At 39.2% G+C, this 23442-nt stretch overlaps 2 protein-coding genes across 3 annotated transcripts; both read left to right on the top strand.

Annotated features, from left to right (window-relative positions):
• Positions 1–312: 312 nt before the first annotated feature.
• LOC104441428 (calcium permeable stress-gated cation channel 1-like) lies at positions 313–12496 on the top strand. The gene is made up of 12 exons (XM_039311253.1): positions 313–461; positions 990–1339; positions 2364–2519; positions 6963–7098; positions 7261–7362; positions 7924–8043; positions 8164–8244; positions 8337–8677; positions 8795–9040; positions 9537–9861; positions 10699–10932; positions 12083–12496. The coding sequence occupies exons 2-12, from the start codon at positions 1026–1028 to the stop codon at positions 12329–12331; spliced, it is 2304 nt and encodes a 767-aa protein (XP_039167187.1). The 5' UTR covers positions 313–461; positions 990–1025; the 3' UTR covers positions 12332–12496.
• Positions 12497–16093: 3597 nt separating this feature from the next.
• On the top strand, positions 16094–23258 carry LOC104441430 (cysteine--tRNA ligase 2, cytoplasmic). 2 transcript variants are annotated; one of them, XM_039311580.1, is made up of 9 exons: positions 16094–16430; positions 17147–17213; positions 18791–18952; positions 20901–21071; positions 21158–21439; positions 21547–21672; positions 22285–22518; positions 22647–22763; positions 22847–23258. In XM_039311580.1, exons 1-9 carry the CDS (start codon positions 16261–16263, stop codon positions 23075–23077), a joined length of 1560 nt encoding a protein of 519 aa, XP_039167514.1. In that variant the 5' UTR covers positions 16094–16260; the 3' UTR covers positions 23078–23258. The 2 variants fall into 2 exon arrangements, with proteins under 2 accessions (XP_039167514.1, XP_039167515.1); XM_039311581.1 differs by having other exon boundaries at positions 16304–16438; positions 17150–17213.
• Positions 23259–23442: the final 184 nt, after the last annotated feature.

The following is a 23442-nucleotide window of genomic DNA, read 5'->3' as shown; positions in this document are numbered from 1 at the left end:
AAGCGTGGTAATGTCTTTTTTTTTTTTTTTCTATTTATTTGGGCGTTTCAAAAGTACAAGCTGTTCCAATAATTTAGAAATATTTATTTGTGAAATTTGTCAATGGAATAAAATTACTAGCAATTATACAAAACTACCATCAGTTTCGAGGACACTGAATTTTTCAATAGTTTAACAAAATTTATTTGTAAAGCTTGATTACAAACTCTTATACAAAATTATCAACTTCTTTTCTATTGAAAAATTAACTTAATGGCTCCATCCTATCTTTCAAGCATTATAACCATTCTCTCATTTTCTAATCAGATTTCCTGAGGCAACCATCCTCACAAACATGAATCTGTCTAGCAAAAGCTGAAGTAGTTGTTCTGTGGCATACAGCATGCGCGATGTGAATCTGCAAGCCTGCTCAGTGATGAAGCTTGGTGCTTGAAACGATCATAAGAGCGATTTGCATAGAGGTATACCTACTACCCACTACCTAGCAAAAGAGAAAATTCCAGTTTGCCTATTCCAGGAACTTGTGAGTAATTCCTCAACTTTTGATGTTTAAGGAACTTGAGCGTGGGGACTGGTCTTGCCACTTAAGGTTTGAGAGGAGAGAGGCAAGTTGTAAGTGAAGTGGTTAGACGGGCAATATCAATAGTCACATGTCTGTCGTGTGCTATGAGATCACTCTTTGTATGTAGCTAGGGGTCGCAGAACGGATGCTCAAACTTGCCTCAATTTTTTCCCTTGTAGGTTGATTTTTTGAGGAAGATTGATACACCTGCCCAAAATCAGCTATACACCTGCCCAAAATCAGCTGAGGCATTAGAACATGGGATAGTCGATTGAATGCTTCTCACTGCAATTAGAGCTAGCTTGCTATTATACCTTATTGTCGTTCTCAAGTATATGATGGAACTTCATGAGGATATTACGTCTCATTATCTCTTTCAAAAATATGAATTGACAGCTTGTGCTGATATATGTTTTTTTCTCTGCAGGTGGAACAATTTTTTTATGAATAAGGGAACGGACATATGGCAACTCTTTCGGATATAGGACTTGCTGTAGCAATCAGTATTCTCAGTGTATTGGCGTTTTCCGTAGCATTTGCCATTCTAAGGCTTCAACCTTACAATGATAGAGTATATTTCCCCAAATGGTATCTCAAGGGCTTACGGACCAGCTCGACTCGTGGGGGGCCATCTGTTCCCGAGTTTGTCAACTTGGACTTCCGTTCATGCATGAGGTTTTTAAATTGGATGCCAGATGCGCTCAAAATGCCTGAAGAAGAACTTACTGACCATGCGGGATTGGATTCTGCTGTCTATTTAAGAATCTATCTGTTGGGGTAAGCCGAATTAGATTTTGTCCTCTCTTCCTGTTGCATGGATGTGTCAAGCCGCAATTGATTAGTGTCATTATCTCTTGTTAATTCATCAAGGGTTTACGCAATTCGATGCAGGACATAATGCCATCATATGTTTTCTATTACAATTGCACGAATGCCTGTGTTTGCTTTTGCTTTGATGATCTTCGGTTGCATATGTGGATTAAAGGCAGGGTAGATGCTCCTATAATTCCATTTGAAACGATATTATACTCAAGTTCTAGCCTTAAGTTGAGTAAATCTTGGCATGCTAGTGGATGTGGTACAGGAATGAGAACCTGTATGCCAATTGTCATAAAAGAGGCACGTTAGGGTAGACTTAGATGATGTTTGATATATTCGCAGGGCAAAAGCTATAGCTTTTGAAAGATCGCTTCAGCTTCAATTAAGTGCTCGGCAGAATGTTCAGACATTGTGAAGCTTCACAAGTTGCAGTACCTCTAAGGTGCTTTTTCCGGGAGCTGCCCCACTTTGTTCTGAGATGTTGCTCCTGGGGGGGCAGCTCTAAAGCATGCAGTGCGTCTTTAATATTTTTGGAACATCATATCACAACTCAGCTACCACTACTCCACTGCAGCACCTCTATAGAATACCAAATGGGCCCATAGATCCATCAAAAGGACCTGCATGTAGTTTTTTTTAACGTGGTGGGCAATTTTGGCGCAATTAAAAATTGTAGAAACGGATGAAGTTTCATGAATTAAAAACAGGGGAAAAGAACAACTGATGTAACATCGGCTACTTGTACAATTGTAGGTTGATTTACCGACAGCCAAGTAAGCTCTTGTTACACTAAGCATGTTGCCCTGTTCGTTTTTCTCTGTTATGAGGATTGTGGAGTGCAATCTATTCATGTACGTACCATACGAGCCAGAATATATTCTCTAAAAGTGTCCTGTGTAGCTAAAAATCTGTTCAGTTGGCAATGCACAGCTGTAGATGCATCAGGAACTGTTCTCCTAATTTCTCCATGTCATTGATGCAGACTGAAGATCTTTGTTCCTCTAACAATCCTGGCGTGGACTATTTTGGTTCCCGTAAATTGGATGAATAGCACTCTAGAGCAGGCCAGGGTTAAGAACGTAACTTCTAGCTATATAGACAAACTCTCAATTTCAAATGTCCCACTCGGATCAAATAGGTATGGAGCTTTTGCTTATTTTGATCTGGTATTCTTTGCTTCTTTTTTTTTTCCTTCGCCAATGTAAGTCTGTGTTCCGGGGGTGATAAGCTGATAGTTGGTATTCAGTTTGGGCTTCACAAGAATTACAGTGGGCTTGTTGCTTATTTTCATCAGGCTTGCTTTATAGGCTGTAAGTTTAATCTTCTGAAGTCTTTTAGTTGCATTGAAACAGTTGAGCCAGGGATGAAAGGGTATATTTAAGAGTTTCACTAAAAAATTGGAAAACAACTGTTATATGTCTCACCAAATCCGTAATCTTGGACAGTTCCTCTGCAGAGGTTCCATGATGTCTGTTCATCCAGGCAAAATATAAGAAGTCATGCTACATATAACTGACACTTACAGTCTTGGAATGTCATGAGACCGTCAATTGACTTCTTTTTTTCCCCTTTCTAACCAATTATCTTGAAAGGACTAACTTTGGCTTTTGTTGTGGAAATAAGTGATCGAACAACAAAATAAATGGAACAATAAAATAAATTGCATATCACATTTGCGTGATTCGGTTGGTGTGACTCATGTACAGAGGTTGGTAGTAAATAATTTTATTATAGATTAAATGATAACATAAGGATTATAACCACACTCAAGTTGCTCAAACACTCTCAATATTTACCAACCCCCAATGATACCTAATAATTCATATAGTGTTTATCACTTACAATTCCTCATGAAATAACCTCTTAATCTCATAAAGGAATTTCATAAATCTTACCACAAGATTTGCAAGCACAAGGTCCTCTTGGAAACTCTAACCACTTCTTATATATAAGAGAATTGGATTCAAAATTGGAAAACCCTTTGCAGGAAACCTACTCCAACTAGGAACTATTCAACTAAGAAACTTGTTCAAATTAGGAAACTTACTTGGATTAAGAAATTTTACTTTTCGAGCTCAAACTTGAGATATAATTTTAATAACATCAACCTTGGCTTGATATTAAGCTAAGTCATAATCACTTTGCCGGAAAATCTGAACTTTGCTGCTACCCTCCCATAGCTCCTCATGGGCTCAATTGCCACATATATCTTCTAAGTCCAAGCCACACTTGAATTTTACTATAACCACAGATCTCATCAGAATACCAACTCCATGTTCGCCTTCCATTGCTTCATAGGGATATTTTGATGCCATCTTCTCAATCACAGATGCAAAACTCTAGTTGCATCCATATTTGTCGGGAGATAGAACACGCACCTTGTTTAATTTATTAATTACTACAAGTATTGGCTCTATAGGCTTCACTTTGCTATTAGCAACATCTATTTCGATTACTCTGCTAGTACTTGTCATAATAGGAGTTTCTGATTGCAATTCATCTTGAGCTAAATAACGTCCAAATCCATTTGAACACTTCACCAAATTATGTCTTACGGATGTCCTTAAAATCAAACCGTGGACCAATCAAGTCTCAAGCTTGTTGACTTAGAGGAATCACTGATAGCAATAACGTAGTATTTCAACTAATAGGCAATGAGAATAATATAATCAAAGTAAGTACCTCCTCATTTAAGTCAGTTTTAGCCGAACTTAAATGACTAATGATCATATTGAATTTTTTGATATGATCATTTATGCCCATCTTTAAGTTAAAGAGACATTGTATCAAGTAGACTTTGTTGATCCCAAAGGGCTTCTTGTACATGTATGATAGAGCCTTCATTGAACCCATATGATCTAGCAATTCCCAAAAATTTTGCTTCATCAAGTTTGGCTTCTCCTCGGATAGGGGTAAGTATATATTCCTCTAAAAACCAAAATATTTCCCATCTAATCTGTCGACTTTCACTTTTACTTCTTTTGTTGCTATTGATTCGATTTAACTCAATCAAGCACGGCATTGATATCATTTGTTGGAAGTGCACTACTGCAATTTGATACACTTCACCTAGAGAGTTACCTAGAGGGTGTCTAAAGTTCAAGCCCATTAATATATCTACTTAGATACACCTTCACTCAAAAGCATGAGTCATTGAGTTATTTGCCAACTAAAATATATTAATTACTCCACACCACATCAATTATCTAATGTGGGATTTTTTTTAACACAAATCAAATGTGCAATGCAACAATTTTTCGCTCATGTATGAGCTAGTGTTAATTTGCTCCCCCTTAATCAGGTTTCCTTTTGCACCAACATCTCACAGCTTGAATCTCAATTATCATCCATTTTGCATCATATCTAAGGGATTCCTTAGTTTGGATTACCAAACCTATCAATTGACTTACTAGCATATGCCCATTTCTTCTTGATTTTGATTCTCTAATTCAATCTATTAGGCCAAATCAGATTTTTTTTAGGAACATATTGAGCAACACAGAAGTAGAGCTTGATTTTTTTTCATAAAAAGGTATTTACGTTTTTAGTCTTTTGTTGAATCTTTTTCATGGCTCGATAGATAATTTGATAAGCCAATGATTTTCCAAGAGATCCATGTGGTGGGAGATCTTGAATTTGAACAATTGGGTTGAAATGAAAAATAAAGGATTTCAACTAATTCCCAAAAAATATAAATTTGTATCAAATTTGAATGAACACCCATTTTTATCCTTGGTCTCTTTCTCCAAACCAAACTACGAGGGCTGTTATTGGGACCATGTTGCTACACTATAATGCCTATGCTATGCTAACAATATCACATAGAAGGGGTGAATAGATGATTTTAACAAATCCTAGAGAGTATGAAAATGATTAGATTTTGGTAATATTTGAGTATAGTATTTCTATCAAGCAATAAATGAATTAACTAGGGAGAAAGAAAACATTGCACACAGAGCTTACAATGGCTCAGCTTAGTGTAAGGCTATGTCCATTGTCTTATGCCAACAGTCTATTGGCTAGAGTCTACATTAGCAAGTTTTGCTTGAACTTAAGCACTTCTCCTCAAAGTAGGTATTACTTATTACATAAACTGATAGGACTCACTATCTCACATCTAAACACAAACTATCACTCTACCAACACTTCTCAAAAGATTACAATGGAATGCTCATGAAAGACAATGAGAACACGTGAAGCTTTCTTAGAATTTGGAATTTTTATCTCTTCATTAGTCTCTCTTCGAGGCTTTGGTTTTCTTTTATACTCCTCAACATCTAAAACTTTTCGTTTGGACAGTCTTCAAGAGGATCAATCTCCAAGCAATGTTAGACGATTGTTAAGAAGATTAGGGTAGCAATTCAGGTTGAACAATCATAGATTCCATTGATTTAATTGTCCATCCAAAAAAACTTTTGATTTCCATAAGTAGATTGCTTTAGCTAAGGAAAGAATCTTGCATTTGGGATGATTGCCAATTATTTAAGATATCTTGAGTGATTAAATATGTGACAAAGATAATGTTTAAGAATGAAAGTCAATCAATATTTTCTAAACAGGAAATTCATGCCATATCACTAGCTGTAAAATTTTGATATAAAATATTTCAGAAAAATATCTTGAAGCTTGTAGCAAGAGTTTCATCATAGTCATAGGTAGAATAATTAGATCCTTGCTGATAATCAAATAAAAATCCTGATAATATTTAGCCTAATTGTCTTTGCTAATATTCACTCAATAGCCATGCTAATTTCAATGCATTGCCTTGCTTATATTAATGCAGTTCATCCTTTCTTGTTTCTTGGATATGATCAATTGTTCTTGCTAAGATATTTAACAATGATATGGATACTATCAGAGTGGACTCTTGACCGTGTATGGGGCCATGGCGAGGATGCTGTGTTCTTAAGAGGTGGAGAGTGTGACTGCGCTAGGAGGCGGTGCATGAGGATGAGGGATGGTAGTGCATCTGTGCCTCGGTCCTTAGACATGTGTAGGGAGAGGGTGTGTCTCTTGTCTCACATCACCTAGAATGGGAGTTCTGGGCTGGCTTATAAGGCTTGGGAGTATGAGTTGCCCCGAGAAAAACAAAATCGTGAGAACTTAATAATTAAAGCATACAATATATGTATAGTGATGGGCCTAGGGTCCTTATAGGTGGTATAAGAGCCGATGCACGATCGTGTGTGGGGCCACAGTAAGGATGCTGTGCTCCTAAGGGGTGGAGAGTGTGATGGCCGAGGTGGTGGTGCGTGAGGAGGAGGAATGGCGGTGCACCTTAGTCCCCAGACATGTGCAGGGATGGGGCACGTCTCTTGTCCCACATTACTTAGGGAGGGAGTTTTGGGCTGACTTATAAGGCTTGGTTCCTCTAACTATATATATACGTTTTCTTGGGGTAGTATGGCTATCTCAAGAAAAATAAAATGACAATAACTTAGTATCCAAAGTGAACAATATGTATAGTGACAGACCCAAGGTCCTTACACAACTTATCTTCAATAAAATGTTTTACTAAACTCTGATTACATTTCGGTAGTGACTTATTATCAAACTATTCATTTAATGCATCATGTGGCAGGTTTTGGGCTCATATTATAATGGCTTATGTCTTCACCTTTTGGACATGCTATGTGTTGCGTAAGGAGTATGAGACAGTTGCTTTGATGCGGCTGCAGTTTCTTGCATCTGAACGGCCACGCGCTGATCAATTTTCGGTAGGGTGGACTCCATGTATCATTGGTGTTGATTAAACTAAATAAATGATTTTTAATTAACCTTGATTTGGTTGTAATCTGTAATTTTGGAACTTGGAGGCTAGAATTCCAAGGGTTTCTTCGTAACATGAGACATTTTTCCTTGGAACCGTATTTTTACAGGTACTTGTCAGAAATGTTCCCCCAGATCCAGATGAGTCTGTTAGTGAGCTTGTGGAGCACTTCTTCTTGGTTAATCACCCGGATCATTATCTGACCCATCAGGTTGGCTTGATGAAACTGAATGTCTTTCTAGAATAATTATGGTGGATACTTTCTATGTAAATCCATTAGCTCATCATGCTCCTTCCTAGGATCTGTGATAGCTTCTGTCTGTGTGACCTTTCCCTTTTGGTTTATATGAATCTTGTTCCGTGCTTTACATATCATTTATTGCCGCATTAGTTTTTGCTTTGACGCTAGAGACTTTAGGTAATAACATGTCTGCTATCTATGCTGGCATGGTACACGAGCAAGAAAAGATTCCCTTCTCCCCCTCCTTTTTGACCCTTTGCTGCCTCACCTTGTCCATTAGAAAGAGTTGCTGGCTGTTGCTGTTGGCCACTCTTTGTACTTTTGATCTTCCTACTGGCCTTCTGTTAACCTGTGAGAAAGTGTTAGCCATTTGAAAAATTCAAAGACTTAAGTCTTTTCTCAACTTTGTTGGACAGATTATTATCATATTTTAATGTATCATATGCATTGCCATCCGTATAATCGTCAGTGGATGCTTTTATTCAGACATAATTCTATTTCTTCAATTCCTTACTTCGAAATTTTCTGCAGGTGGTGTACAACGCAAACAAGCTTGCTGAGTTGGTCAAGAAGAAGAAAAAAATGCAGAACAGGCTAGACTTTTGCCAGCTTAAGTATACCAGAAATAATTCAAAAAGACCCTTAACAAAGGTACTATAGAATATCAGAGATTTGTATGAGAGACTGCATCTTCAACCGATAGTTTAATGGTTATTTTTCCTTGATGCGTTGTGTCACTTACATCACTTCTTCATATCTTCCTTTTACCAGATTGGTTTTCTTGGGCTCTGTGGAAATAAGGTTGATGCTCTTGATTATTATCCTTTGGAAGTTGAGAAACTATCAAAAGAAGTAAGCACATCTGATACCTATATTCGTTTCTGTGAGTACCAAATGATCTTAATCGAGGACCGCATTAATGTAATTGACAATCTTCTGTTCAGATAGAAGCAGAAAGAGAGAAAGTTGCAAGTGATCCAAAGTCTATAATGCCTGCTGCATTTGTTTCCTTCAAGACTAGATGGGGTGCAGCTGTCTGTGCACAAACTCAACAGTGCAGAAATCCAACTCTATGGCTCACTGATTGGGCTCCGGAGCCACGTGATGTGTATTGGCCAAACCTTGCCATCCCATATGTTTCTCTCACAATCAGAAGACTAATTATGGCCGTTGCGTTCTTTTTCCTCACCTTCTTTTCCATGATACCCATTGCTTTTGTGCAATCTCTGGCAAGCATTGATGGAATCGAGAAAGTAGCTCCTTTTCTCAAGCCCATTACCAAAATGTAAGTCAGGTTATTAATTTCTTATCTCTCTCTACTTATTAGCTTTTAATTGCATCGAATTGATTTCGCAACAGGTGCTGATGGAAATTGACTTTATCTTGATGATTAAACTTGCAGTGGTTTCGTTAAGTCATTCATCCAGGGTTGTCTGCCTGGGCTTGTGTTGAAGCTTTTTCTCCTTTTCCTGCCTCCAATATTGATGATCATGTCTAAATTTGAAGGCTTCATATCTCTATCATCTCTTGAAAGGAGATCAGCAAGTAAATATTATCTTTTCAATCTCGTGAATGTATTCCTGGGTAGCGTGATTGCTGGTTCTGCCTTTGAGCAACTGAACTCGTTCATTCATCAGCCGGCCAGTGAGTATGTCAAGTCCATCTTGTTCTTTCACGTCTCCTTTATATTTCCAAATCAGTTGCCATTCAGCGCCTGCCACCCTTCCATCCTTGGGTAGATAGGAGGAAAAAGTGTATTGCGCACACGTACGTATGCACAAATACATACAACCATACATTTTTTACACACACATATACACATACAGTGATATTCAAACAAATAGTTGTGGTCATGATTATACTCTGTTTCTGGTTGGTTGCACATACACTGTGCGCGCATGAGAGGGAGAGAGAAGCCCGGGGGGGGTGATATTATGGTGTTTTGGCTACTGCGCTGGGGCCCTGATTTAAAGATTACTTGAACGATTGAGTGAGCTAAAATTCATTGACCTCGGCATGACATTATTCTGGGTGATAGAACTCGCCTTTTAGGCAGCACTTTACGGAGCAGATTATTTTTTCCAATTTTATGAACTCGCTAGCTGTCCTGGAGAAGTTTTCATACATGTTACCTTTCTTGGCAGAATTCCCAAAACAATTGGGGTGGCCATTCCCCAGAAAGCAACTTTCTTCATTACTTACATTATAGTCGGTGGTTGGACTGGAACAGCAGCAGAGATTTTAATGCTGATGCCTTTGATTATCTACCACTTGAAGAATTTTTTCTTGGTGAAAACTGAAAAGGATAGGGAGGAGGCAATGGATCCTGGAAGCATTGGTTTCGACACTGGAGAACCTGAAATTCAGTTTTACATCTTACTGGGCCTTGTATATGCTCCTGTGACACCTGCCTTGCTTCCTTTCATACTCGTTTTCTTTGGCCTGGCTTATGTCGTGCTTCGTCATCAGGTATTATGAAAATAATGATTGGGAATATCTTCTTTGAAGTTTCATATGCTCATATGCCCGAAATGTAGGAAGCTAGAGGACTTTCAATCATGATTAATCTCAGTTACGAAGTCAAGCAAACTTTTTTATCTGTCCATTAGGTTGAGTCTTGGTGTTCATGCCTGCTTAATTAAGTCAAAGAACTTCCATGCCGACAAGCGAACTCTTTTGATCATATTTCCATAAACATTAAATAGCCTTAATGTCCCAATGATGTTTGCATTTTCTCTGTTAGTTATGCTTATGGTATGTCTCTGCAAACCCAACAGCCAAAAATATCCATAAGTAGACAACGTGCGTTTTTATTTTAATTTATAAGAACGTAACTGTGAGTAATTGTTATCCTTGGGGATGAGGGATCACTATGGAATTTGTAACAGTAAGATTGACGGAAAAATTTCAAACGGTGACCCACAGAGTTGCAAATAGGCAGTCCTTACGTTGTTCACCCAGATTTGTGCATTCTCATTTTTGACGGTCTGTATTTATTCAGATTCTTTACCTGAAAACATAGGTTGGCAAGACTCTACAGGTCAGGTCATGAGGTTGAGATTATTCTTGTTTCAAGATCAATGATGTTATAGAATTTCTGCAGCACCAATAGGGATGGGTTCGACTTTGCATTTGAGGTTCCCAATGGGATATCTTCCAGGCTCTTTAAACTCAAAACCAAGTTTTTCTTTGCACATCCTTTTTTTTCTTGTTACCCATGTTTGAACAATCATGTTAAGTCTTTCTTCTTCTTTTCTTCTTCTATGTATCCATTGTGTTAATCCTAACATCTTTTGAATGTTCCAGGTAATAAACGTCTACAATCAGGAGTATGAAAGTGCTGCAGCATTCTGGCCTGATGTTCATCTTCGTGTTATTGTTGCATTGTTTATATCACAGTCACTTCTCTTTGGACTGTTGGCTACAAAGCAAGCTGCCATTCCGACTCCATTTCTCATTGCCCTTCCGCTTCTCACCATCTATTTCCATCGGTTCTGCAAAGGCCGTTATGAACCTGCTTTTGCTAGATATCCATTACAGGTTTGTAATTTTAGGCTTTGCCAACACCAGTGTTTATATCCATAGAAGTAACTGAAGCTTTCTGGTTGAGTTTCTTTAATGTGCTAATTTGCTTGCTATCTTTTGAATTTGCTGGATCCCAGCATCTAAATAGAAGATGATTGTTGCTTTTGATATTGACTAATCATTCAGTGGAGGCATTAACATAGAACATCTTAGGTTAGCCCTGATGAGATCTTTTTCTGGTATCACTAACATGCCAGTCCATTTGGATAAGAGAGAACTAATATAAGAAGACAGGCCCGAAAGAGGTTTCTTTATTTGTATAATTGTTCTATACGGTAGTATCTTTTAGATCTCTGATCATTTGGATAACGTTATTAGGTCTGTGATTCTAATAATTAATGAAAAGCAAAAGTGAAAACAAAACAAAGCTAAAAGTTTAGGTGCGTTTGTTTGCGTTTCGTTTAAAAATTGTTCCAGGGAACGTAAATAGAAAAAAGTGTTTCTTCTAGGAACAATTTTTGAACAAAACAACGCGTTTGAAACTTGTTCCTAATAAAAAATAAACGAAACATGTTTGGTAAATTTGGATAATTTTTTTATTTCTTTATTTTTTCTATTTTTTCTTTTTTTTTTTTTTTCTTTTTTTTTTCTTTTCATTTTTTTCCTTCTTTTGGCCGGTCGCCGGCCAAGGCCTTGGCCGGGCGACCGGCGGGCGAGGGTCGGCTCGCCGGATCCGGGCGAGATCGAGGTCGCCTAGGCCGGCGCGAGGTCGGCCGCCCGCTTTCGGCGAGCCTCGGCCTCGCTGGGATCGGCGAGCCTCGGCCTCGCCGGGCGGCGAGCCTCGCCGTGGTCGGGCGAGGCTGCCGGCCCTCGTCGGCCGGTCGCCGGCCATGGCCGAGGCCGCCGCCATGGCCGAGGCCGGCGCCGGCATGGCCGAGGCCGGCGACCGGCCAAAAGAAAAAAAGAACAAGAAAATAAGAGAAAAAGAAAAAAAAATAAGTGTTTCTCAAAAGTGTTTGAAACAAGAAACACAAAACTTGTATTTCTTGTTTTTTTTTTGTTCCCTGGAACAAAAGAACAAAAAAAAGAAAAAGTGTTTAAAAACAAAAAAGAAATACAACCAAACGCAGCCTTATTCTCATTTTGGTTTGGCCATTGTTTTTAGGAGGCGATGATGAAGGACGTTCTAGAGCTTGCGAGGGAACCGCACCTGAACTTGAAGAGCTTCCTTCAAAATGCATATCTCTACCCAGTATTGAAAAGTGCCGACGAAGATAAAGATGATGACGATGTTGGTGAGGAGTGGGAAAATGAGAGTGTCCGGTCGTCCCGCAGGAACACTCCGCTGCCTAGCAGAATCAGTGCCACATCATCACTGTCTCTGCCTGAGGTTCATGAAGATTCCCGGCCTTAAGTTCGGGCAGATACTACTTCAGCTGTAAATTAGGCCCTTAAAAATGAAGGGTTTCGTGTGAATTAACAAGAGTTTATGAACAACAAACAAAACACGGTGACTAATTTGTTGTAAAGAGGATAGGTAGCTCGTCGAGCGGTTTATCTGCTGAATACCTAAGTAGTTCGTGAGATGTCTTAGCTTCAATGCCTTAGAATTAGACAATGGAAGCGCTCGTGGCTCTGATGTTTTCTTAGTAGGATGAATGTCCTGGAAACTTTCCGATCGAAGGGTTTGACAGGCATGACCGCATGGGATTGCAACAGGCTCCGACGGCTTCTCGACTGGGAAAGAAGCAAGCTATGCAATTTCTATGGCCATTTAGAGCGTGCTTCCTGTTCTTCCCATTTCGTACGATAAGCTCGGAAAAAGTATATCCCTTATCCCGTACCGGAAGTTCTTTTAGCTGAAGAAGCCCTCCCGTCCTGGGTGCCCGACGAGTCATTTTACTTAGACGCTCTCTTTAATGCGTTTGCTATCAAGAACGAACTCAGCACGGACCGCTCGCTATTGACGTAGCTATTCATGTACGTTGCTCGCAGCTTCTGGAACATTCGTCGGTCAGATGCGGTCGGAGAGAAATCGGGACATGTACATTCGGATGCAGGAAAAACGAACGTTCCATTTAAATAGAGATAACCAAAGCTCAAGGCTGAAACATTTCTATCAAGAATGCTTGCTTTCGAAAGCTCTCCGGTGCTTGTCGTGATTTTCCAGCATGATTGTTTTCCCCTCTCGATCCATTAGGTTAGAATTTGGACGAAAAGAACCAGCCGATTCAGTTCGCCATTCCAAAGGTCTGTTTTCGATTCCAGGCTGGATACCGACCTAACCCGAACCCATTGACCCGGCAAATAACATTTGAGCAAACGAAAAAAAAAAAACCGCTCATTAAGAAAAGAACGAAAAAAAATTTAAAATCCAAACGAGGGATCACATTCAAAAAAAAGAAGAAGAAGCAAGATTGTTGTTTAACGGGTCGGCCCGAAATGCTATCAGGATCCGACCACGGCCCGAAACCTTACAACGTTGGGTCCGGACAGGAGAGGGAGGCCACCTATCATTCCTTAATAATTCCCCCCTAACCCGATCACAAAAGGTTGAAAATAAAAAATTAAAAAGGCGCAAAAAAGAGCAAACAAGCGTTTGATTGACCGCACACTTTTACATTTAAAGCCACTACAGAAGAACTACCAAATAAGTGCTTAAATATACTAAATTATGAAAATCTAGATAGGCTAAAATGGTTTAATATGGGTAAGCTTGGGCTCCCTTCTAGCGATCTCCCAATTTTTGCTGTGCGCTCTAACTATATTAAAGGAATTAATTGTAATTTTCATCCACGAAGAGCCATGATTTATGGCTTTAAGTGCACCGTCGGACGTAGAGCTCAAAAACTAGTTTTTGCAATGAAATTGAAAGCAGAAAGCATAGTACCTACTCTTCTCTCCCTCCACCTTCTAAAACTTGTTCATCATATCTCATCCCGCACCTAAAAATAAAAAGAGTTCAGCTAAACTCACCGACATTAACTAATACACGGACTTCTATAAAAGGTCTTCAGTAGTCAACCTTCTTAATCAACTCGTACCATTTTTATCATCGTCGTAAAGCCCCTGCCAGTCCCTTTTAGCGACCTTTCTCTTCACTGATCCCACAATTTCCAATTCAAGATGGTGAATAAATCCAATTTCATCACTACATCCACTTATAATCGCCTACCACATGTAGGCAGCAAATGACCATCCTTCCCACCATTAATATTATCATTTGGTCCGTTCCACTTGACGCACAAATTGTTATTGGTTCGTGCTCGCTTTAGAGCTAGCATTACTGCTTGTTGCAAGTCTGCATCTCTTCACAAGAGATTTCTAGCTATCTATTTGAATAATATAACTAGAGGTGCGTTTGATAACGATTCTGTTCCCGGGAGTAAATTCTGATAAGAAATGATTCTTTTTTGATTCTGTTCCCAGGAATTGATTCTAAGCATTTTAAGCCGTTTGGTAACCGTCCAAAATTTTTTAATTCTAGAATAGAATTGCGTTTGGTACCGTGCTCATTAATTCTGTTCCAAATCAATTTCTTTTAATTTTTAAATAAAATTTTTTTACTTTTTTACTTTTTTTCTTCTTTTTTTCCTTTTTCTCATCTTCTTCTTCTTGTGGTCGGTCGCCGGATCGGCGATCGCCGACGAGGGCGACCTCACCGAGCATCGCCGGCCCTCGGCGAGGCCGACCCTGCGTCGCCGAGCCTCGCCGACGCTAGGTGAGGCCGGGTGAGCCTTGCTTGGCCATCTAGGGCCGGGCGTTGCGAGGCGGCGGCCTCGGCGAGGCCCGCTTGGAGCCGAGCCTCGCCGGTGGCTAGGCTTGCCTCCGGCCGAGCTCGCCGGACCTCGCCCTGGTCCGGCGAGTCTCGCGAGCTCGCCGGATTAGCGGTGGCGGTGGTGGGACGGCCGGCAATCGGCAGCGGCGGATGGTGGCGGGCGGTGGTGGACGGCGATCGCGAGATGGTCGAAGGGAAGAAGAAGAGTTCTTGGTTTGATTCTCAAATTCGTTTCAAACAAGAATCAACTTTTTTTTTTTGTTTCTTGATTGTATTCCCAATGCTTCCTGAACAAAAATTTACCAAACGCGATTTTAAACCTAAACTGATTTTGGGAACAAAGAATCAGAATTTGGTAATGTTTGGATGGTTACCAAACATCACCTAGAAGTGATTAATGTAACTGCACGAATGGTTTGGGATTTTGACAAAGTCAAAAGGAATGATTGATTTGAAGGAACAATAAAATGAACAAATCATTCTTTTTTTTTTTTGCTCATTTTATGCTCCATTTCAGATACACATTGGATATTTTAAAAATAAAAAAAAATTGATTTAAAGACGCTCGCCATAATTTAGTACTAGTATAATATTTTATAGTAGTAGTAGTATATTAGCACTAGTCGAATTTGTTTACCAGGTGAACTTTTGCATTCTCGAATATTTTAAAGTATAAATAAGAGAAACTTTTGAATAAAGGTTTGGAGTGCTTTTATTTTCTTAAATAAGAGTTTGAAGTAGTCATATTAATTTCAAAAATAGTCTAACCTTTTGATCAAGGACATTTTTGTCTTTTAATTTTTTTTTTTTTTTCCGTTTATTTCTTGTTTTTTCCTTTCTTCTTTCTCTCCTTTCCCTCCATCGGCCATGGTGGAGGTCATCGAACTTAGGCAAGGGTAGCCCTTGCTAACGTCGGATGAAGGCGATCACTTGCTAGATTTGGTGAGGCATCCCTCACATGATGCCAGTGAAGGCGACTTTTGCTGCTCATCAATGGCAATCGTTGGGGGAGGGAAGAGAAAAAAAAAAAAAAGAAAGAAAGTGATGAAGAAAAAATGAAATTTTTTTTATCAAAATACATTTTCTTCAATGATCGAAATAGTCAACAATTGGAGATGATTTTTGGCCATTTTATGTTTTTATTTGAAATGATTTGACCATTTTAGGAACTGAAATAAAATCCGTTTTGGGCTTTTATTAAAAAAAAAATGATAGTACTTCAGATTTTTATTTGTAATTATATATATATAATTACAAATAAAGTTGAGTAATTTCGAAAAATGTCTGTCAAGAAAAAAAAATTTCAGAAAAAATGCATGCGTAAGTTTTACGGCATAGTTGGGGAATTAGGGCTAGGGTTTCGTCGTCTTCGTCGTCCCACAAAAAATCGAGATTTCTTGCTTTGCTTGTTTTCTTGCTTTGCTTGTTCGAGAGGGGAGCCCATCCGGCGTTTTCCCAGGAATTTTGACCGTCGCCGTCGCCGTCGCCGGACCCGTCATCCGGTTACCGATCGGAGCGATCGGTAGTTGGAGAGAGAGAGAGGTCGGAGGAGGTGCCCGGCGACGATGGCGGCGGAGAAGAAGGAGCTGAGGGTGTACAATTCGATGACGCAGCAGAAGGAGGCGTTCCGGCCGGCGGTGGAAGGCAAGGTGGGCATGTACGTGTGCGGCGTCACGGCGTACGACTTCAGCCACCTCGGCCACGGCCGCGCCGCCGTCGCCTTCGACGTCCTCTAAGGTAAAGGTAACGACACCGGTCTCTCCGATCGCATGGGTCGCGCAATTGATTGGACTGGCAGCCGCCTCTTGCCATTTGGAGCTCGCCGGTTATTCTCGTTTGCTAGTTATGGAGTTTATTTAGGGAAGATGTTAATTAAAAAAATTTAGGGTAGATTTGTTTCGCCGAAAATGGAGGATTTGGAAAATATTTTTCTAAAAATGGTCATCTGTAATGCCTACAAAAATTGTAAATGGATAACATTTTCGTTGTATACTTATAATTGATGATGAAATTTTTTCTGATTGACATCTATTCTAGTTTAATGAGGGCAGAGTTTTCTCACTAACAAAGTCGTCGCATTCTGGTCCGTGCTTAAGCTTAATTAGCATGCTTCATAGTGTGAGGATGGTATGCTTTTCGAAACATCTCACCTTGTTTTGGCATGGAGAATGGGTTGGGTGAATGAGAATGTACAAGAGTAGTGGCCTTATTGAGGATTTTGGAGCAGATGAGATGGAAAGGAGGTTTCTTTATATTTGAAGTAAAAATCCACCTCGCACATCAGATTGGTTCTGTAGAGGCGGTGGAGGGTCATGCTTGGTTGGTTCCTCGTAAAATGAGGAGTTGCTGACTGAAATCATGACCTAGCAGGTTTATTTCTGTAGCATTGCATGCTGTCTCTAGCGGGGTTTTGTTGAATGTTAACTATGTGTTGTTTAAAATGATTTCATGCAGATACCTCCTGCACTTGGGCTATGAAGTTACCTATGTGCGCAATTTTACGGATGTTGATGACAAGGTCGGAATGTTGGTCCATATAAATATCAGATGTAAACTCTTTCATGGCTGTACATTGTGGTTTTTGGTTGAATTAGATTTTCCTCACGTGTGATCTTCTGATTGGTACTGTGATTATGCTTAATTTTATTTGTCTTTATGTCGATGTTTTTTTTATGTGAAAAAGAAAAAAGAAAATATGCAGACATGAATTTTTTGAAGTGATTCTCATTAGCTCTGGACTACCCACATTTCAATTGAAATATGAGAAGTGCAGGAGCTAATTGACTGTTTGCGACAAGAATCCTTATGTAATAAGAAGATGAGGCTATTATCAGAAGATTAAAGGGTTCATTTATACATTCTAAAGTTTTGTTTGCTTTACTTGCGTAGCTTTGCACAGGCAAATCAGAGTTGTACGTTGTTCTTGTGGAGAATTGAGAGTTCGATTTGGTTCTTACTGAGAACACGTTATATCCTGTGTATTGTGTAAAGCAAAGATCTGTTCAATGTAAAGGAACAACATGCTTTGTGAATGTGAAAGTGTCTGACTTTTAATACATCAATAGCAGTATTTGACCAACTTCTGAGAATTAACCTGACAAACAAGTCAAGTATCAAATGGACAAGTAGGTGTGAGGGGAAAATCATGATCAGCCATTAAAAAATTATTTTAAAATTTTTGTGTTGTGGAAATGCTTTTTCAACCCCGAAAAATTGGTATTTTGACATTTCTACACATGGACATGAGAGTAAGTAATTATTAAGTCATATAGAATTAATTAGTTTGGATGCTTTTCAACTCAATAGAACTATGGTATGTTGTAGTGGTTGCTATTCGATTATTTCTTTCTTTCCTTCATTTTAGTAGCAACTTATACATTACACAACTGTTTGGTGTGTCATCAAATGCTGTTATTAGATTTTATACTGTAAATTCCAGGGTGAAATTGATTTCCTGACGTGCTACATAGTTCTATTGACGGGAAATCTGAAACTGCTATATGAATATTGGAACTTTAAGGATGAGATCATGGCGAGGAAACTCCACCTGATTAGCTGCACTGGACAACTAGCTGAATTCATTTCTTTATTTTTTATACTTCTAAAGACGCGTGGTATGAGCTATGCACATTTTGAAGGAATATCTGTTGTGCTATTGGCAAGTAAGTCTGTTCTTCCAGATTGTTAGTCAAATTTCACTACTAACACTTGCATAATGTTTCACCATTTGACAACTGAAGGGGATTTACTTCTCTTAAGTTTGACGAGTGGCCACACCTGTTGATGTGTCGGTTGCTGAAAGTAGCTTCAGAAAGATTTTATGTCATCATTTAACTCTGGCAGTTTAAAATAATGGAAGTAGCAGTCTTTTATCTTGGAGAGAAGCATTTCTGTTTCACTGAACTGTAGTGTTCATTACTTAATTCTGTGGTTATCAGGAAATTCTGGCATTTTATTGTTAAAGTTAGATTTTCCTTGTTTTCATGTATTATTTTAGAAATTCGGTTATGTTGTGTGGATGCCAAGGATACCTGGATTGTTCTTGGTGTTTTTGAATCAGTTGACTGGACATTGCTAACATGTGGATATCTGCAGATTATTCGTCGGTCAAATGAGACTGGAGAGAATCCCTTGGATTTAAGTAATCGCTTTTGCCAAGAGTATTTAACTGATATGGCCGATCTGCAGTGCCTCCCCCCTACTCACCAGCCACGTGTTTCTGATCACATGGAACAGATTAAGGACATGATAACCCAGGTTTCTAGTTTCAACTCTATATCTGCTGCTTATATTTTAGAGCGGTTCAATAAGAGCTTGAATAAACATAAGTTGTCGTATGTAGAGAGGAGCTGCTGTGGCTACAGTATGTAGTTCACAGCCTTTCTATATTTTTCTCATAATTTCTCTGATATTTTAGTGCGAATGTCTTTAGTTCCTGGTTTCTGTGGTGAACTTCAGAAGGTAAAGTTATATCAAATGATTCTTTATACAGTTGTGCTACCAATTTAGCTGCTATTGATGAGAAAAACTGATGTCACTGAAGAATTCCGAAGTTTAATTGTTCATGTTTGATTTGGAAATTTCTTCTCCCATTTGTCTAAGTTAGAACAAATGTTACCATCTGTCATTGACTCTCATGTATCTTAAGATATGGCTTGAGTTGAAAATATGTTCCTCCATATGAATGTCTGTAAATTTGAGGAGAGATAAATTTGAAATTAAAGTAGAGGTCTTTGCTTTATGTTGGTGAAGGCAAGGATTTCAGAGCTTTGTGTTTGATACTGTATCAGATTCTCTCGTTGTTATTAGGTAAAGTGAATCATGAATATGAAGATATGTTACCAATATGCATGAGTTTAATTTCTCTAAAATGTTATTATCCTCCACATGGAAAGGATGCACATATAAAGAGTTATAATTTGAAGTTAAGTACTCCCAAGAAAAAAAGAAGTGGTGTTTGTACTTGCCAAAAGAGTATTCAAAGCTATTCGAAGTTATAATTTCACAAGAATATTTGAAATTATACTTTTAGGGCGCGTTTGGTAACGTTTTTGTTAAAAAATTGTTCCAGGGAACAAAAATAGAAAAAAATTATTTTTGCTCCGGGGAACAATTTTTGAATAAAAGGCGGCGTTTGGTAAACTTGTTCCGGGGAAATAAAAAATGAACGAAATACGTTTGGTAATGTGTTCTTTTTTTGTTTATTTTAATTTTTTAATTTTTTATTTTTATTTTTATTTTCTTTATTTTCTTTCTTTTTCCTTTTTTTTTTTTTCTTCTTTTGGCCTGTCGCCAGCCTCGGCCATGGCCAGGCGACCGGCCGATGAGGGCCGGTGGCCTCGCCCAGCCACGGCGAGGCTCGCCGCCCAGCCACGGCAAGGCTCGCGGCCCTCGCCATGGTGGTTGGGCGAGGCTCGGCCTTGCCTTGGTTGGGTAAGCTCGGGCTCATCGGATCCCAGATCTGGCGAGCCCGAGCTCACCCAGCCTTGCCCCGCGCCAGTGAGGCTTGGCCTCGTTGGGCCACCACTAGGCCGGCGAGCCTCGCCGGTGGCTGGGCGAGCTTGGGCTCGCCGGATCTGGGCGAGCCCGAGCCTCGCCACCGACCGGCCAAAGAAAAAAAGAAGAAGAAAAGAAGAAAAAAAGAGAAGAAAAAGAGACGAGAAAATTTGTTCTTAAAAATTGTTCCAGAAACAAGAAACGTGTTTTTCTTGTTTTTTGTTTCTGTTCCAAATGTGTTCCTGGGAACAAAAAAATAGATTTGGAACAAAAAGGTAAACAAACGCGTTTCTGTTTTTTTTTTGTTCCTGAACGAAAAAATAGCAATTTTGTTCATAAACAGAAAAAAAGAACGTTAACAAACAGGGCCTTACTAATTAGGAAATTTGAGTCAATGATATACTAGAAGCCTGTAATAATAATCTAAATTAGAAACTTAAGGACCATGTTTTATGGGCTAATTTTTTATATAAATTAGAAGAGGAAGCAACTGATGTTCGTACATTTGACTTGACTGTATGTTTCCATGTGATGAGTTATTTGGAGTTGATAGCCATATGAAAATCTCTGCCTAAGTTGCTTTTATATTTATTTATTTATTCTAAAGTTCTACTTTCACATGGAGCATCTTCAGCAGCGTGTATTTTGAAAGTCGCTAGGATCAAGAGGGAGAGTTTTAACTAATAATATTCCTTATGGCTGTTTGCAGATTATTAACAATGATTGTGCTTATGTGGTGGATGGAGATGTGTTCTTTGCTGTGGATAAGATCTCAAATTATGGCTGCTTGTCAGGGCAGAAGCTAGAAAATCACAGAGCAGGTGAACGTGTTGCAGTGGACTCTAGAAAGCGCAATCCTGCTGATTTTGCATTATGGAAGGTGTGCAAATGCATTGTACCATCAGTAAATTCTTTGTTTCAATTACTATCTGGGTATGTAACTCTGAAGGTATATGGTTATTGTAGGCTGCAAAGCCTGGCGAGCCAAGTTGGGAGAGCCCATGGGGTCCTGGCAGACCAGGGTGGCATATAGAATGCAGCGCAATGAGTGCTCATTATCTGTCTTTCAAATTTGATATCCATGGTGGTGGAATTGACTTGATCTTTCCCCATCACGAGAATGAAGTCGCCCAGAGTCGTGCTGCATGCCAAGAGAGCTGTGTGAGTTATTGGATGCATAATGGGCATGTGACCAACAACAATGAGAAAATGTCAAAATCACTGGGTAACTTTTTTACGATCCGTCAGGTACTATTTGCAAATTTTGTTCCATTTTCTTTCTTGATGTTTTAACATCTATCTTGAGCTCTCGTCATTCCTGGTGTCTAAAAATACTCAATCTGTATTAACTATAGATTACAGAGCGATACCATCCACTGGCTTTGAGACACTTCTTGATAAGTGCACACTATAGATCTCCTCTCAACTATTCAGTCTTACAGTTGGAGGGTGCATCGGAGGCTGTCTATTATATATATCAGGTATAAATTGTGTTTTATTAACTGCAAATCACTTCTCATCTTTCTGGCTGCTTACTCATACAATAGTCTTTGGTCTCAGACTCATATGTAGCTAATCGTGTTTTATTAACTGCAAATCACTTCTCATCTTTCTGGCTGCTTACTCATACAATAGTCTTTGGTCTCAGACTCATATGTAGCTAATGAAAGGGTGGGCTAGCTTGATCGAACTAATTAGAAGATACTGTGGGGATTTGAAGCTGTTAGAGAAGAAACCATTCCTATTGTCTCTGCAATGATCTGTATGGATTTTTGGATGGTTTTGGCCAAATTCTAGTGCCAGCAGCCACTACTCTGAGTCACTCTGAAATGCTCTTCCTTGATTATGTTGGATGTATTTGTATGAGTGACATGCATGCAATCTTGAGCTTTGCTCTCTATAGAAAATTTACTCGGGATGTCTTCTCGATGTTAGACATTACAAGACTCTGAAGATACTCTGTCGTCGTACAAAGTGGCAACTGAAATGCTCTTCCTTGATTATGTTGGATGTATTTGTATGAGTGACATGCAAGCAATCTTGGACTCTGCTCTCTGATAGAAAATTTACTTGGGATGTCTTCTCAATGTTAGACATTACAAGACTGTGAAGATACTCTGTCGTCGTTCAAAGAGGCAACTCCCAGTGAGGGTACAGAACCAAAAGGCAAAACAGTCCGGGTTCTTCCTGATGCCGAGAAATGCATCAAAGGCTTGCAGAAGGATTTTCTCGACAAAATGGCCGACGACTTGAACACCTCACATGTGCTGACAGGTGCTTTTCAGGATGCCTTGAAGTTCATAAACAACAATACGAACACCCTCAAGGTAATTAGGTTTACTGTTTCTTTCCCATAAAAGAAGCTGCACCTTTTCAAACGTTCTCTCTGTTGTGTATCGTTTATGCTTTACTTTCTCTAACTTTTAAAGTTGGTACGTTCTCTAATGCACTCCAGAAGAAGCAACAGAAGCAACGGCAATTGGCAATAATTCAATCCCTTACTGAGATAGAGAAAGAAGTAAAGGGCGTTTTAGATATTCTGGGTTTGCTGCCCCCTATCACTTATTCTGAGGTGATGCAAGTTCTTATGAATGAATACTTATTGAGTTATTCTTGGATCAAATTCGCTTTAAATGTGAAATTTCTTCAATGTAGATTCTGGAGCAGTTGAAAGGCAAGGCGTTGATACGGGCTGATTTGACAGAAGAGCAAATATCACGTCTGATCGAGGAAAGAATTTTAGCCAGAAAAGAGAAGGATTTTGCAAAAAGCGATCGAATCAGGGCCGACTTAACTGTGAAGGGGATTGCGCTCATGGATGTCGGGACGGAAACTATTTGGAGACCGTGTGTACCCGTTGAGCAGGAGGAGAAATTGCCCAGCTGATGGAAAACAGCAGCAAATACATCTTTTTTTTTTTCAAAATGTTGCCCAAACATCCAATGATGCTCCAAATTTTTTTCATAATGTGAGACCCAAAAATCAAGATGACAAGATGTAACAAATGGGGCATACTACTACATGTCAGCCCCGTTAGATTCAGTTAATAGGAAATTTTTTGACATAATTCGCGCCCCGAGTTATTGCCTAGATGAAAAGGCTCTTCGTATGGAAGCCTGTCGATGATGACTTGGTATTGATCCTCCTTCAGATGTCGATGTATTTTCCGAAGAATGCACGGAAAAATGGGTGAATCAAGATGTCTACCGAAGTCTTTTCAGGAAGGTAGGTGTGCTTGAACGCAACAATCA

Source organism: Eucalyptus grandis, chromosome 4, assembly GCF_016545825.1.
Source record: "Eucalyptus grandis isolate ANBG69807.140 chromosome 4, ASM1654582v1, whole genome shotgun sequence".
Classification (NCBI taxonomy): Eukaryota; Viridiplantae; Streptophyta; class Magnoliopsida; order Myrtales; family Myrtaceae; genus Eucalyptus; species Eucalyptus grandis.
Note: the sequence above shows the minus strand (reverse complement) of the source record. Positions and strands in the feature narration are given on the sequence as shown.